Source organism: Myotis myotis, unplaced genomic scaffold, assembly GCF_014108235.1.
Source record: "Myotis myotis isolate mMyoMyo1 unplaced genomic scaffold, mMyoMyo1.p scaffold_m19_p_6, whole genome shotgun sequence".
NCBI classification, from domain to species: domain Eukaryota; kingdom Metazoa; phylum Chordata; class Mammalia; order Chiroptera; family Vespertilionidae; genus Myotis; species Myotis myotis.
In genome coordinates, this window is record NW_023416368.1 from 15837856 (window position 1) to 15850506 (window position 12651).

A 12651-nucleotide genomic window follows, 5' to 3' on the forward strand; every position below is an offset into this window, starting at 1 on the left:
GCCGCCGGAGGGCGCACCCGTCCGCGGTCCGCTTCGCCGGGGGCGTGGCGCGCGGCTGCGGCTCGCCAGGGCCGGCCCCGCCCCCTCGGGGCCTCAGCGGGCGGGTGACAGGTTAGCCTGCTTTAATGCAGTTTCCCCATCTGTCATGATCTAGGGCAGTGGTTCTCAACCTGGCTGCACATTAGAATCATCTGGGAATCTTTTTAAAATCCTGATTTCTGGGCCTCATCCTCCGGAAATTCTGTTTGTTACTAATTTTATGGCCCCCACCCCATCACAAAGAAACAGAATTTCCGGAGGATGAGGCCCAGAAATCAGGATTTTAAAAAGATTCCCAGGTGATTCTAATGTGCAGCCAAGGTTGAGAACCACTGATCTAGGATGTTTGTTAATACTCCAAATTCCCCGGGCCAGCGTGTTAACACACTCCCCAGGCGTTTCTCTGCTCTCATGAGCTGGCGGGTAGAGGGCAAGGAATGTCCCAATTTGCTTTCCATGCTGAGTACCACTCAAATGACTTAGCTTTTCTGGATCTTTACATTCTCATCTGAAACATAACAGAAATAGTACCTACGTCCTAGAATTGTCCTAAGAATGAAGATATAGAGCATATGGAGTGCATAATAAATGCTCTATGAATGTTAGCTAATATTGGTTAAGTGCACAGTGAAATAATTTAGAGTGGATAGATCCCAGTCTTCCATTTCCTACATCCTATTCAAAAAGTAATTTGCACTAACACCAGGAACCTTAGTATTAAAGAAAATTCATTATATCACTGATTTTCTGAACATTGCTAAGCAACTGGAGGAAATGATCCAGCTCTTGTAAACCAGGATGGAGGATTTACAAGATTGGTTGTACTTTATAGCCCCAGCTCTGCAAAACATTTTTTTGGTATTAAAATGATAGTCTGCACCAAAGGCCCAGGTATTAATCGTTCCCTCATCCAGTAGAGGTAAGATATTCCAGTTACCTACAGGCCACAAAAATCTGCCACTAGTCCCTGAAACTATCAGTTAATATTAACTCTGTACCAGCTGCTTTTGTGTATATCTTAAAGTTTCTTTAGCTTTGGAAAGGAAGCCCAAGAGAACACTATTCTCTTAGCAAGATGAAAACGAATATAAAACTGCAATGTACATTGGAATGCATACAACACCCATCAAGCATGGCGCTTCTACGTAATAGCACTATAGACTTAGTTAGGGCCTGAGTTTTAAACCTAGTATATTCATTTGTTCGAAACCTTGTGCCAAAAAATAAATCTCAAATCTGCAAACTGCTGGCAATTCAAGGAACAAGTGCTGGTCTCCTTTACCTTATAACAAAATCAAGTGATAGCCTTTGTAGTATTACATAGCACATTTCTTCAGATGGTTTTGTCTTTAAAACTTGTATTTTAATGCCTATATATTTATTTTGTATGAAATGCTATAAATTTACCACTTAAATTTCCCAGCTAAGAGCTACATTATCTTACTGCTTCATTTGGCCTGTCACAGTATACCTGGGGCCCAAAATGCAGCATATCAATGACCAGACACCAGAAGCTTTTGGGATTATAAAGCAGATTACTGAACCCCAAATTTTTGGGGGGAGGGGAAAGGAGGGAATATGGAATTGGCATTTTAAACAAGCATTTCAAGTAAATATTTGCATCCATTAAGTCTGTAAACCACTGCTATGATGAAAGGTATGTGTATTCTGGCTTATGTAGATATACAAACACATACAAAATTTGGATTCATACACTGCATTTGTATGAGAAAAATAAATGAAAATTCAGGCCAAAAGAATTGAAACCTTTATTTTTCTTCTCAACAAGATTTTATCAATTACTAAACATCTCCTATTCCTCTGGAGAACAGGAAGGGAAAACATGGCGTTGACAGATGGGGTATCAATTGCTGAGGGATGAGACCAGCCGTCACTTTCAAAAATACATTTTCTTCTTGGCTGTAAATTCTGCAATGCGGGACTAGGCACTGAGACGTGGGTTGCTTCTTAATTCTTAATAGAGCCAAATGACTTTCCTCTAAAATATGAAATGAGGACAAGAGGCAATGTGACTTCTACCACCTGTCCGCACTACCTCCCCCTTTTCAGAGGCCAAGAGCTTGGCAACATGAAATTACTGCTGCAGCTCTCTGGGCACCTCACCCAACCCATCTCTACAGGCCATCAGTAGGTGGAGCTATTAGGATTCCTTTGACACCTGCCACCTGTAACCCCAGAGTGTTGACCCCTCTGCTCTCCAACTCCAATGTCATTGTTCTGATTATACAGAGGCTACCTGATAATCTTTTTCAGATAGTCCAACTGGTGACAAGGTGACTTTTAAGTATCTAAAGAACGTGGAGTGAATGTTTCTCCTTTGTTCACTCATTCTCACACATTTTCTCTCTCTCAAATATACACATAACTAGAGGCCCAGTGCATGAAATTCGTGCAGCTGCCTGCCGCCACTCAGGGGGAGGGGCCACAGGTGGTTGGCTGGCAAGCCCCACCCCCTGGTTGAACTTCTGGTCCAACCTCCAGTTGAACACCCAGTAGAGGGGACCATTTGCATATCAGGCTTTTATTATACAGGATTCTTAGAAAGAGATCCTTGGTCTGGCAAATAATGCCCCTGGCAAGAGAATGATCATGCTAATTAACTCTACAAAATCAATCTACAAATGTTTAAGAAGAACATCCAATCTACTCATTTGTTCAGACAAGGTTGCCAACTTGGAGACTGACACAGAGCCCTGAGCTTTCCCTGGAATTCTTCAATTCAGAATCATACTGCAGGCATCAAGCTATATTTATCTCCAGGTCTGCCAAAGATGAATGCAAGTAGATGAGTGGGAAAGGTGAGATTTAAAGTCACTGGATTCTCTAGTTAGGAATAGGTGCGCAAAAATAACCTTTGGGCTCATCTTCTATCTTAGATGAAAAGAGTTTGGCAGGTTTTGTAAAACTTAATGCCACAACCTAAAAATGATCCATTCTGTAAGGCATAAAATAAATCTCACTGTATAAAAATAGTATCACAATTTTTTTTAAAATGCACTTCTACCAAAGGAACCATGTTCCAACATTGCAAAAAAGGCGTTCCACTTAAAGCAGAACAAGATACCACACCCATCCATGCCTTCCTTCCCTGTTCCCCTCCCAACCAGTCATGTCACCCCTGGGACACTGTTCTGGGTGGTAGGAATGCTTGGGCCACCTAAGGCCAGAAGACTTGGGGGCCTTCCATAGTTAAGCACAGCAGGACACAAAAGCAAAGGGTCAGCTGTCTTCATCTAGGATCTCTGAGTGTTCCTTCCAGAAAGCATCCCCGATGATATCACAGTGCAAGGGCACTGGCTTAGTCCTGGTTCGGGTCACTGCCATCTTTTTCCCTTCCATTTCTGCTGGCAGTTTAACTTCTTTTGTCGTAACTTCATCCACCTACAGGTTAAGTAAAAATATTGACATCGTTAACTTGAGAGTGGATTTGGGAGAGAAGGGGGAGATGTGAGGGAGGTTTATTTTTTACTTTATATACTAAGACATTTATCAGACCACACACACATAGCTCAACATACGTGAATTTCTTTACAATTAAAAATACTTTTAAAAAGAATCATTTTGCTATATTCTAAAAGAACATCTTAGGAATAAAGATTTCTTGTTCCTTGTTAGCAAAAACTATAGAATTAGTGGTATTTTTTTCTCTTCCATCTGCATTAGGAAATATCCAAGTCTGTGCCAAAGCTTAAATGTTCTTTAAAAATACTAATAAAAGAGCTGAAGTTGCTAATGGAATGACCCGTTCTCAAGGTTCCCCTTAATACTTAAAAACATTTCAGAAAAACTACTTTGGATGAAAGGAAATAAACTTAGAGAAGTCATTATGCCCAGGGGCTGGTATGAGAGAAAATATTGGTATAATTAAGGACTTAGGTAAGTGTACACTCATTACAGAATATTAAGGGGTATGAATGTCTGGGGAATCTCATGAATATTCTACAAGTGTCAGAACCCTCACATCAACATCTCTTAGGGCAGCAGTTCTCAACCTGTGGGTCGCGACCCCTTTGGCGGTCAAACGACCCTTTCACAGGGGTCACCTAAGACCATCCTGCATATCAGATATTTACATTACGATTCATAACAGTAGCAACATTACAGTTATGAAGTAGCAACGAAAATAATTTTATGGTTGGGTCACAACGTGAGGAACTGTATTTAAAGGGCCAGAAGGTTGAGAACCACTGTCTTAGGGCCCCATATTGCAGTTGTCACAGGATGGATGGATCATTTAATGGTCTTATCCAGTTTGGGAGAACGTACTCTTTTAAATGTTCTATGAATGCAAAAATCCTCATACCTGTACTATCACCCTTTAACAGGGTTTTACTTTATTTCAGGAGAGCTTATGACACAGAAAAATAAGTGTAACATCTCTAAAATTCTGTGTTTCTACTTATAGGGGAGAGTCAAAATCACTGACAAACTGATACAGGGAGCATGGACTGACAAAGAAAAAAAGGCATCGAAATAGAAACCTATAGCATCTCGTTTTGGAAAGGATCTAACTCGTGTTAGCAACTGCAGTCACACCAGCATACTGGTAGCAGGCGAGACACACTTGGGATGGGCAGAAACTCTCTTCTTTCCTGACCTCCATTTTTTCTTAGGAAACAACAGCATTACCTTTTGCCATATCAACACAGTCCCTTTCCTATACAGCAGCGGCTCATTATTGTAGTTGATGTTGAATTCAGAATACAAAATCTCATTCTTGTCTGCTGCAAGAGTTCCCTGAGAAAATAAAAACCGATACACAAAGCTTTGTATGTCTTATCTCTCCCCTAACCTTACCAGTCCACCCTCTACCTAAACTTCCACAAACAAATCAAGTGGAAGTGTTTTAGCAAACATATTATGATACTAAAAATATTGCACAATTTCAAATCTTTAGGTGTGTAAATTCATAAAATTCTCTTCTGCTAACCACTATGCTATATCCCTGAAACTAATACCAAATAATATTGAATGTAAAAACGAATTCTCTTCTGCAGCAAACAACGACTTCACAAGTCATGAGTGTGATGGGGTGACAGGAATTAATAGTGAGACCACCTCTTCTGTACTAGATACTTTACTAGTATGTATACATTCTTATTTGACCTGAAAACCATCTCCATTTTAGAGATGAGAACTCTGAAGCTTAGAATGTTTATATAAATTGCCCAAGACTATAGTTTGCTCTTATCTATTTAGAACCAAAACCTAAAGTAGGCTCTTCCAAAGTAGAGAGACCTATTCCTATTCCTATTCCTGCTATATATAAATCTTCATCATTGTTAGTAAAGGCAAGCATTTACTGAATAATTATAAAGTACTAGGCATTGTATTGAGTTGTTATAACACATCATCTCATTTCAGAGTTAATCATCCTACAAGTAGCACGGTCATCTAATAATAAAAGCCAGTGTTTATTAAGTACTTACTATGTGCTTTGTGTTATCCTGGTTTACATGTGTCACGCCACTGAATTCTCAACGTAAACCTATGAGGTAGGAACTATCACTTTCCCTATTTTACCTGTAAAAAACTAGGCCGAGAGGATAAAATGAAACAGAAGACTGATCTAAGTATGATTATTTGACTCTTGAAGCCTAGACTCTTTACCTGAGAAACTACAGGTGCCCAGCAGGGAATGGCAATGAGGCAACAGGCCAGATGGGACTGACAGAAAAAGAGCACATGCCCTGTCGAGAGAGGGCAGCCAATACTCAGTTGCAGCCAAGCATTGCCATGTGGGAATGCAGACCCAATGTCACTGATCGCATTTTCTAGCTGAGGACGCTAAGGCTCAGGGAGAAGTAGCAGCGTCACAGCCCCAGCCAGCAAGCAGCAGAGTTGCTACTAATGTGATTTTTATATGCTCTCAAAACAGAGCTGTAGAGAGTTGGAGAAGAATGCAAAATATCATGGGAGAGCCTACAGAAAACTGTCCCATTAGGCATTAATGCAGTAAGATCTCTATACCTGTAATCTCTCTTGAGCTTGTGCTGGTGTTAGTCCAGACTGCTGTACGAGTGCCCAGAAAACTGTGTTATAAAGATTATTGATATGACCTGTGAGGAGAACAAAGTAGCACTGTTTATATTTATACATACATAATCTTTATTCAGTATTCAACTTCAAAGAATACTAGAACCCCACCTCTCTCCTCTTTAACGTAAAGAAATCTCAGAGATATGTAGTGACCTGCCCAAAACCATACATGGGAAACATGGGGGGAAGCAGGCAACCAGAAACAAACTTATTTCTTAACAGTTTTTTATTCTGTCATTTCAGTTATGCTTTATACACATCTGTTAACTTGTGCACCAAGCTTAGGAATACTTTCGAAGTTATGTGATTCACATTATTCCTACCTCTTTTCCAGTTCTGACAAAATCAAGATACGCCAAATGAAAAAAAGTCTCATCATAGTCATGTAAGGCAGGAGTCACAATTCAAACCCACTAAGTAGGTCACCCCTTCCCTACCTCGGGAACAGGGAATGGTAGACTGTGGCACACTGGTGTGTGTGTGTGTGTGTGTGTGTGTGTGTGTGTGTAAAGGCAGCCCTGCACAGGTTCTGTCCACTACTGTGTGGGAATACAGACTTAGTACTGCCAGATCTTCTGATTTTAAAAAAGCTGGAAGTTGGGGGTACTGACATGAAATCACCCAATTTTTCAATTACTTTCAACTAATTTAAAATTTTTTGAGTCCTGGCTGGTGTGGCTCAGTTGATTGAGCATTGTCCTGTGCACCAAAAGGTCACCAGCTCGATTCCCTGTCAGAGCACATGCTCAGGTTGTGGGTTCAGCCCCTGGTCGGGGTGCATATGGGAGGCAACCGATTGATGTTTCTCTCCCTCTCCCTCTTGCTCTCTGGACCTTCCTCTCTCTCTAAAAAATCAATTAAAAACATGCTAAAAAACGTTTTTTGAAATATTTCATTCCAAACAAAATACATGTGAGCCAAACCTGTACCAGATCGCCCGCCACCTCTAAAGTATGGAGTTGGTGGTTTAATTACATCTGCTTAATTCCTTTCACTTACAATCTGCTTGTCGCCAGCTGAGGTAGTCCTTTAAGGTCTGGTTGTTAGGATACACCACAACTCTTCCATCAAAGCCTGGGGGATACAGAAGGGGCTGGTCTTCAAAGTAATCCCGCCAATAAAACACGTAGCTGGAGGCGAACTGGGAGGCCACATGAGTCATGAACTTACTTCCAAGTGTAAGGCACGGTGGGTGGAGCAAGAAAAGAGAAAAGACATGTCGTTAACTCAACACTGTGATAGGGCCTGTGGGTGTAACAGAGAGATTACACAAACTGGCCAGCAAACCTAGAGATAAAATATGTTGGGACAAGAAAAACTATTTTAATATTTCAGTTACATATTTGAAATGTAGCCTGCCTCTCCTCCTAGTCCTTTAAGTAATTTACTAATACCAACTTTTTTTTTCTGTAGGATGTAATGTGAATTTATGGTTCAAGAGGTGTTTTTTTAAGTCTTGAAAGGAGAGGAACCATTGTTTTAAAAACATGCCAATTTATTATATGATTTGTTTTCTGTAAGAGTATCAAAATACTCAAATATGAGATTTGTCTATTTTGTACTGAAATTCTTCTTCATTAATGGTTTAAGCAACACTGCAATGCCTGTATAAGTGTCTGTCACTGACTAAGCCAGCCTATGAATCACTAATATTATATTCCATGGTCTATTTTTCTAGTCTTAAATGATCAATGCCAACTCAATCTAGAGCAGTGGTTCTCAACCTTCCTAATGCCGCGACCCTTTAATACAGTTCCTCATGTTGTGGTGACCCCCAACCATAAAATTATTTTCGTTGCTACTTCATAACTGTAATTTTGCTAGTGTTATGAATCGTAATGTAAATGTCTGATATGCAGGATGTATTTTCATTGTTACAAATTGAACATAATTAAAGCTAGTAATTAATCACAATTACAATATATATGTAATTATATATGTGTTTTCCGATGGTCTTAGGCGACCCCTGTGAAAGGATTGTTCGACCCCCAAAGGGGTCTTGACCCACAGGTTGAGAACCGCTGGTCTAGAGGATAGTGATGGGGAATGGAGTGGAAAGAATCAGATGAAGAGTGATATGGAATGCTCAGATATCAGATGAAATACAACAGTCCAAACAGAAATATACAAACATTCTGCAATTGCAAATACTGCAGACATATTGTGGTCTGCGAGTCTGTGTTTAAGAAAAGCAGAAACCAGATGCTGGTAAGAAATGTTCTGATGGAGCTGGGCTATGGAATTACCTGGCTCTTCTTTTAAACCAATTGCTTTTCCGCTTGAACACAAAGCTGTACTCATCACTCTGTCCATATGCAATCACAATATCCTCCAGTTCTTCCATTACAGTCTGGGCACATTTGGTCATTAGGTGGAGAGCACGGATGTCATTAGGTTTTGCAAAGCTGTGCTTCTCAGAAAACCTTCATAAAAGAAAGAGAAGAGGGAAAGGGACATGAATGTAAGAGAGCTTGTCATTAACACTACGGATTGAAGAGGCTGTTCAAAGAGGAAGGTACTGAAATAGTACTGTGAGTCCAAACATTCCACTAGCCACAACCTAATTAATTCCCTTAGATTTCAGGTTTTTCTTGTCCCGAGCAACGGAGAAAAGGGGACATAACTGCTAGCCTCAATTCCCTTTTCTATAAAACTAGAGGCCCAGTGCACAAAATTCAAGCATGGGTAGGGTCCCTAGGCCTGGCTGGCGATCAGGGCCGATCCGTGGGGCAACTGTTGGGGTGATCGGGGCCCCCCCCACTGGCACCCGCCTTGCCCACTTGCCAGCCCTGCCCCCGCCACCGCCGCTGCCACCTCCCTCTGTGGGGCAACTGGCAGGGTGATTGTCCCCCCCCCCCCCCCCCCCCACCTACCCATCCATGGCACCTGCCTTGGCAAGCCTGGGGCCTGGGGGCAGCTCCTGTGTTGTGTGTCTGCCCCCTGGTGGTCAGTGCGCATCATAGCAACCAGTAGTTCCACCAGTTGTTCCACCTTTGGTCGACTTATTAGGCTTTTATCATATAGGATGGGGATATCTTTACTTAATAGAATTGTCCTGATGACTAGGGGAAGATAACAAATGTAATTATGCCTGGCTCCCTAGAAGTGTTCAATAAATGTTAGTTATAATAATCATTACTAAAATAGTATTTAAAAAATTGACTTGTTATATTTCTGCCTTTTTTCTGACTTTATTTCCTCCTGAGCCCAGACCATGTGGCCTGTTACTGACAGTGAAAGAACATATTGTAAGAGTTGCCCACAGCAAGGCCTAAATGGGCCTCAGAACAGTCAGCACTCTTAACAAAATAGCTGGGCAATTGGCTGAAGAGCTAAAGTACTGTGCCCGAGAGTCACTTTTTTCCCACAAGGTCCTTACCAACAGGTCTATGCTCGCATAAAACCCAGCCCGGCTTCTAATCCGGGAGCACCCAGGCCCATTGAACTACCCTGAGAACTTGCTTCCAAGCTCGCCTTAGCCCGCACATAGAACAATGCTCAAAGCCGCGAGCTCATTGGCTGCCGCGTTACCTCGGTAACAATGAGCAGGGGCCCGCGATCGCTAGCGTAGGATTTACCCGGAAGCGCCGACGGGCCCGCGGCCCAGGGCTGAGCTCACTCACCGATGGAAATTCCTGCCGTCCAGCCGCACCACCACCCAGCAGTGGGGCAGGCAGGTGTCGTCAGTCTCGAAGTCCCGCACGTACTCGAACTTGCTCTTTGCCATGGTCACCCCCAATTTCAGGCACCGTTTCAGAGTGACGGAAGTGGAAGCCAGGCAATCGCGAACCTTCACGTTATGAGAGACCCACATTCCCGCCTCCACCCCGCCACGCGGAGGGTGAAAAACCAGAGAGCCCCGCCCCGGAAGTCCCATGTCTTTTTTTGTGGCCGCTCTAGCCCTAGCGGAGGTCGGCATCTTTCTCGCCTCTCCTTGTAGTCCTCAAACCACTTCCGGGTCTGGAAGGAGGGTTTCAGCGTGGCGGGCTTTTCTCCCATCCTATAGCAAATCACTGACGAAGTTTATAAACATTTCCATCTAAGTTTAAAGTTTTGTGTTTTTCTTTCTAAACAGCATTTATTTGTTGTACAATATGTAAAATATAGAGAAAAATATAATTAAGAAAATTAATACTTTCTATCTTCCCTCCCCATGTCAAAGTGTGGCACTTCCTTTCAGTCTATTTTCTCTTTGTTTACACAGGGAACACACAAAATTGTAATTAAAAATAGTGACAATGAGCCCTGACCGGTTTGGCTCAGTGGATAGAGCATCGGCCTGCGGACTGAAGGGTCCCAGGTTCAATTCCAGTCAAGGGCATGTACCTTGGTTGCGGGCACAACCCCAGTGGGGGGTGTACAGGAGGCAGCTGGTCGATGTTTCTCTCTCATAGATGTTTCTAACTATCGCTCTCCCTTCCTCTCTGTAAAAAATCAATAAAATATATTTTTAAAAATAATGACAATGAAACCCTACTATTTGTATTTTGTTTTTTGATTTATATAGCTCTTTTGAACTCATTACTTACATTATTGTTTTTATCCTCAAGAAAATTATTCATACAATATAAAAGGATATACTAGTATGGTGAAAAGTCTCTTGCTAATTCCTAACTCCCTACTTTTTGGCAATTACTTTTACGTTTCTTGTATATCCATCCAGGGAAAGATATAGATAGATGATCTAGATGAGTACATATTATATATAAATAAAATTTATAATAATAAAAGCATAATATGCTAATTAGACCAGACAGCCAAACAACCTTCCGGACATCCTTCCAGATGAGCTCCTGGATGTCCTTACGGATGACCTTACGGATGAAGCCGGGGCTGAAGGATCAGCCGAGGCTTCAAGGACTGAGCCCCTTGCACGAATTTCATGCATGGGGCCTCTAGTATATACACTGAGTGGCCAGATTATTATGACCACCCCATCAGTACTTTGTTGGGCCACCTTTTGCCTTCAATACTGCAGCGATTCTTCTGGGCATTGACTCCACAAGATGTTGAAAGGTGATGTGAGGAATCTGACACCATGCCTGATGAATAGCACTGTCCAGTTCTGTGAGATTTGATGGTTGTGGAACCAGCTGATGGCTCTTTTAACTTCATCCCACAAATGCTCAATTGGATTGAGATCTGGTGATTGTGGGGGCCACCTAAGCAAGGTAAAGTCTCCCTCATGTTCTTTTTATTTTATTAAAAATATATTTTATTGATTTTTTACAGAGAGGAAGGGAGAGGGATAGGGAGTTAGAAACATCGATGAGAGAGAAACATCAATCAGCTGCCTCCTGCACACCCCCTACTGGGGATGTGCCCGCAACCACGTACATGCCCTTGACCGGAATGCGAACCTTCAGTCTGCAGGCCGACGCTCTATCCACTGAGCCAAACGAGTCATGGCCTCCCTCATGTTCTTGAAACCACTCCTGCACAATATGAGCACCGTGGCATGGCACATTGTCTTGTTGGAAGAAGCCATCTCCTATCAACATGATAGGATGAACTTGATCAGCAATAATTCTTAAGTATGTTGTGCTATTCAGACGTTGTTCCACATGAATTAAAGGGCCCAAATCATGCCAGGAAAACATGCTCCACACTATAACATTGCCCCCACCAGCTTGAAGGGTTGTATTCATGCATGTGGGGTGCATGCTTTCATGCTGTTTCTGTCAAATTCTCACTCTGCCATCTGCATGATGCAACTGGAAACGTTATTCATTGGACCACATGACTTTTTTCCAATGCTCAACTGTCCAATCCTTGTGTTCCTGTGTGAATTGGATACGTCTTATCTTGGTAACTGCAGACAGCAAAGGTGTTTGAACAGGCCTTCGGCTTCATATCCCACACGATGCAGTGTACGGCTAATTTGCCTACAGACATCAGGTGGTCATAATAATCTGGCCACTCAGTGTATATGTCAAAGCAACAGGATTACTTCCTTCCCTTCCCATATGTCTTCTACCACCTCCAGCACCCACTCTGCCCCCAGAACAGGTAATGACAGGTTGGGAGAGCCTTTTAGAGCAGGCAAGGAGGGAGGACTGCTTCCTCACTTGCCAGGTGGGAAGCTGCAGAGTTCCCTGGTGCTGCCACTGTAGGAGGGAAAGAGAGTCACTGGAAGATCCTGATAGGCATCATCTCTCCTGTTTCCTTCAAGTGTGGGGGTGTATGTGAAGGTAGAAACCACTGACTACATCACACTGGGAGGTTTCTGGAGCAATCTAAGCCAGTAGATGAGAAGGAGCAGCAATGTGATGTGCTGAGCAAAGGACAGAGATACCTCACTGCAGTTTTCCCCAGCCTTTGAGGCCTGGAAGAGCTCATCACCATTAGTCCCATAAAAAAGAGCTCAGAGGTTACAGGGAGAGGCAAAAGCCGAGAGCTGCCTACAAAGTCACCCCTCCTGAAGAGGGTTTTGAGACAGAGCTGGAAGAGCCAAAAGGAGCTACTCCTCTTCAAGGGATCCAAGGAGGATCAGCTGATGCTAAGAATGGCCTCAACACAATCATGCACCATGCCAAAGCAGGAAGAGAGATG

At 42.6% G+C, this 12651-nt stretch overlaps 1 protein-coding gene across 3 annotated transcripts; it reads right to left on the reverse strand.

Annotated features, from left to right (window-relative positions):
- Nucleotides 1-1784: 1784 nt before the first annotated feature.
- Nucleotides 1785-10003, reverse strand: THG1L (tRNA-histidine guanylyltransferase 1 like). Of its 3 annotated transcripts, XM_036314576.1 has the most exons (6): nt 9723-10002; nt 8346-8522; nt 7099-7268; nt 6031-6119; nt 4690-4797; nt 1785-3441 (listed from the first exon to the last, which is right to left on the reverse strand). In XM_036314576.1, the coding sequence occupies exons 1-6, from the start codon at nt 9974-9976 to the stop codon at nt 3280-3282; spliced, it is 960 nt and encodes a 319-aa protein (XP_036170469.1). In that variant the 5' UTR covers nt 9977-10002; the 3' UTR covers nt 1785-3279. The 3 variants fall into 3 exon arrangements, with proteins under 3 accessions (XP_036170469.1, XP_036170470.1, XP_036170471.1); XM_036314577.1 differs by lacking the exon at nt 4690-4797 and having other exon boundaries at nt 9723-10003; XM_036314578.1 differs by lacking the exon at nt 9723-10002 and having other exon boundaries at nt 7099-7173; nt 8346-8412.
- Between the last annotated feature and the right edge of the window lie 2648 nt (nt 10004-12651).

What these genes read in the sequence shown, in the direction of transcription:
- THG1L (XM_036314576.1), bottom strand. Translation starts at nt 9,976, where the DNA reads ATGGGACTTCCGGGGCGGGGCTCTCTGGTTTTTCACCCTCCGCGTGGC. An exon ending in GACGGCAGGAATTTCCATCG is followed by an intron (nt 8,523 to 9,722) that starts GTGAGTGAGCTC and finishes TCTTTTATGAAG; the next exon opens with GTTTTCTGAGAAGCACAGCT. An exon ending in TGGTTTAAAAGAAGAGCCAG is followed by an intron (nt 7,269 to 8,345) that starts GTAATTCCATAG and finishes TACACTTGGAAG; the next exon opens with TAAGTTCATGACTCATGTGG.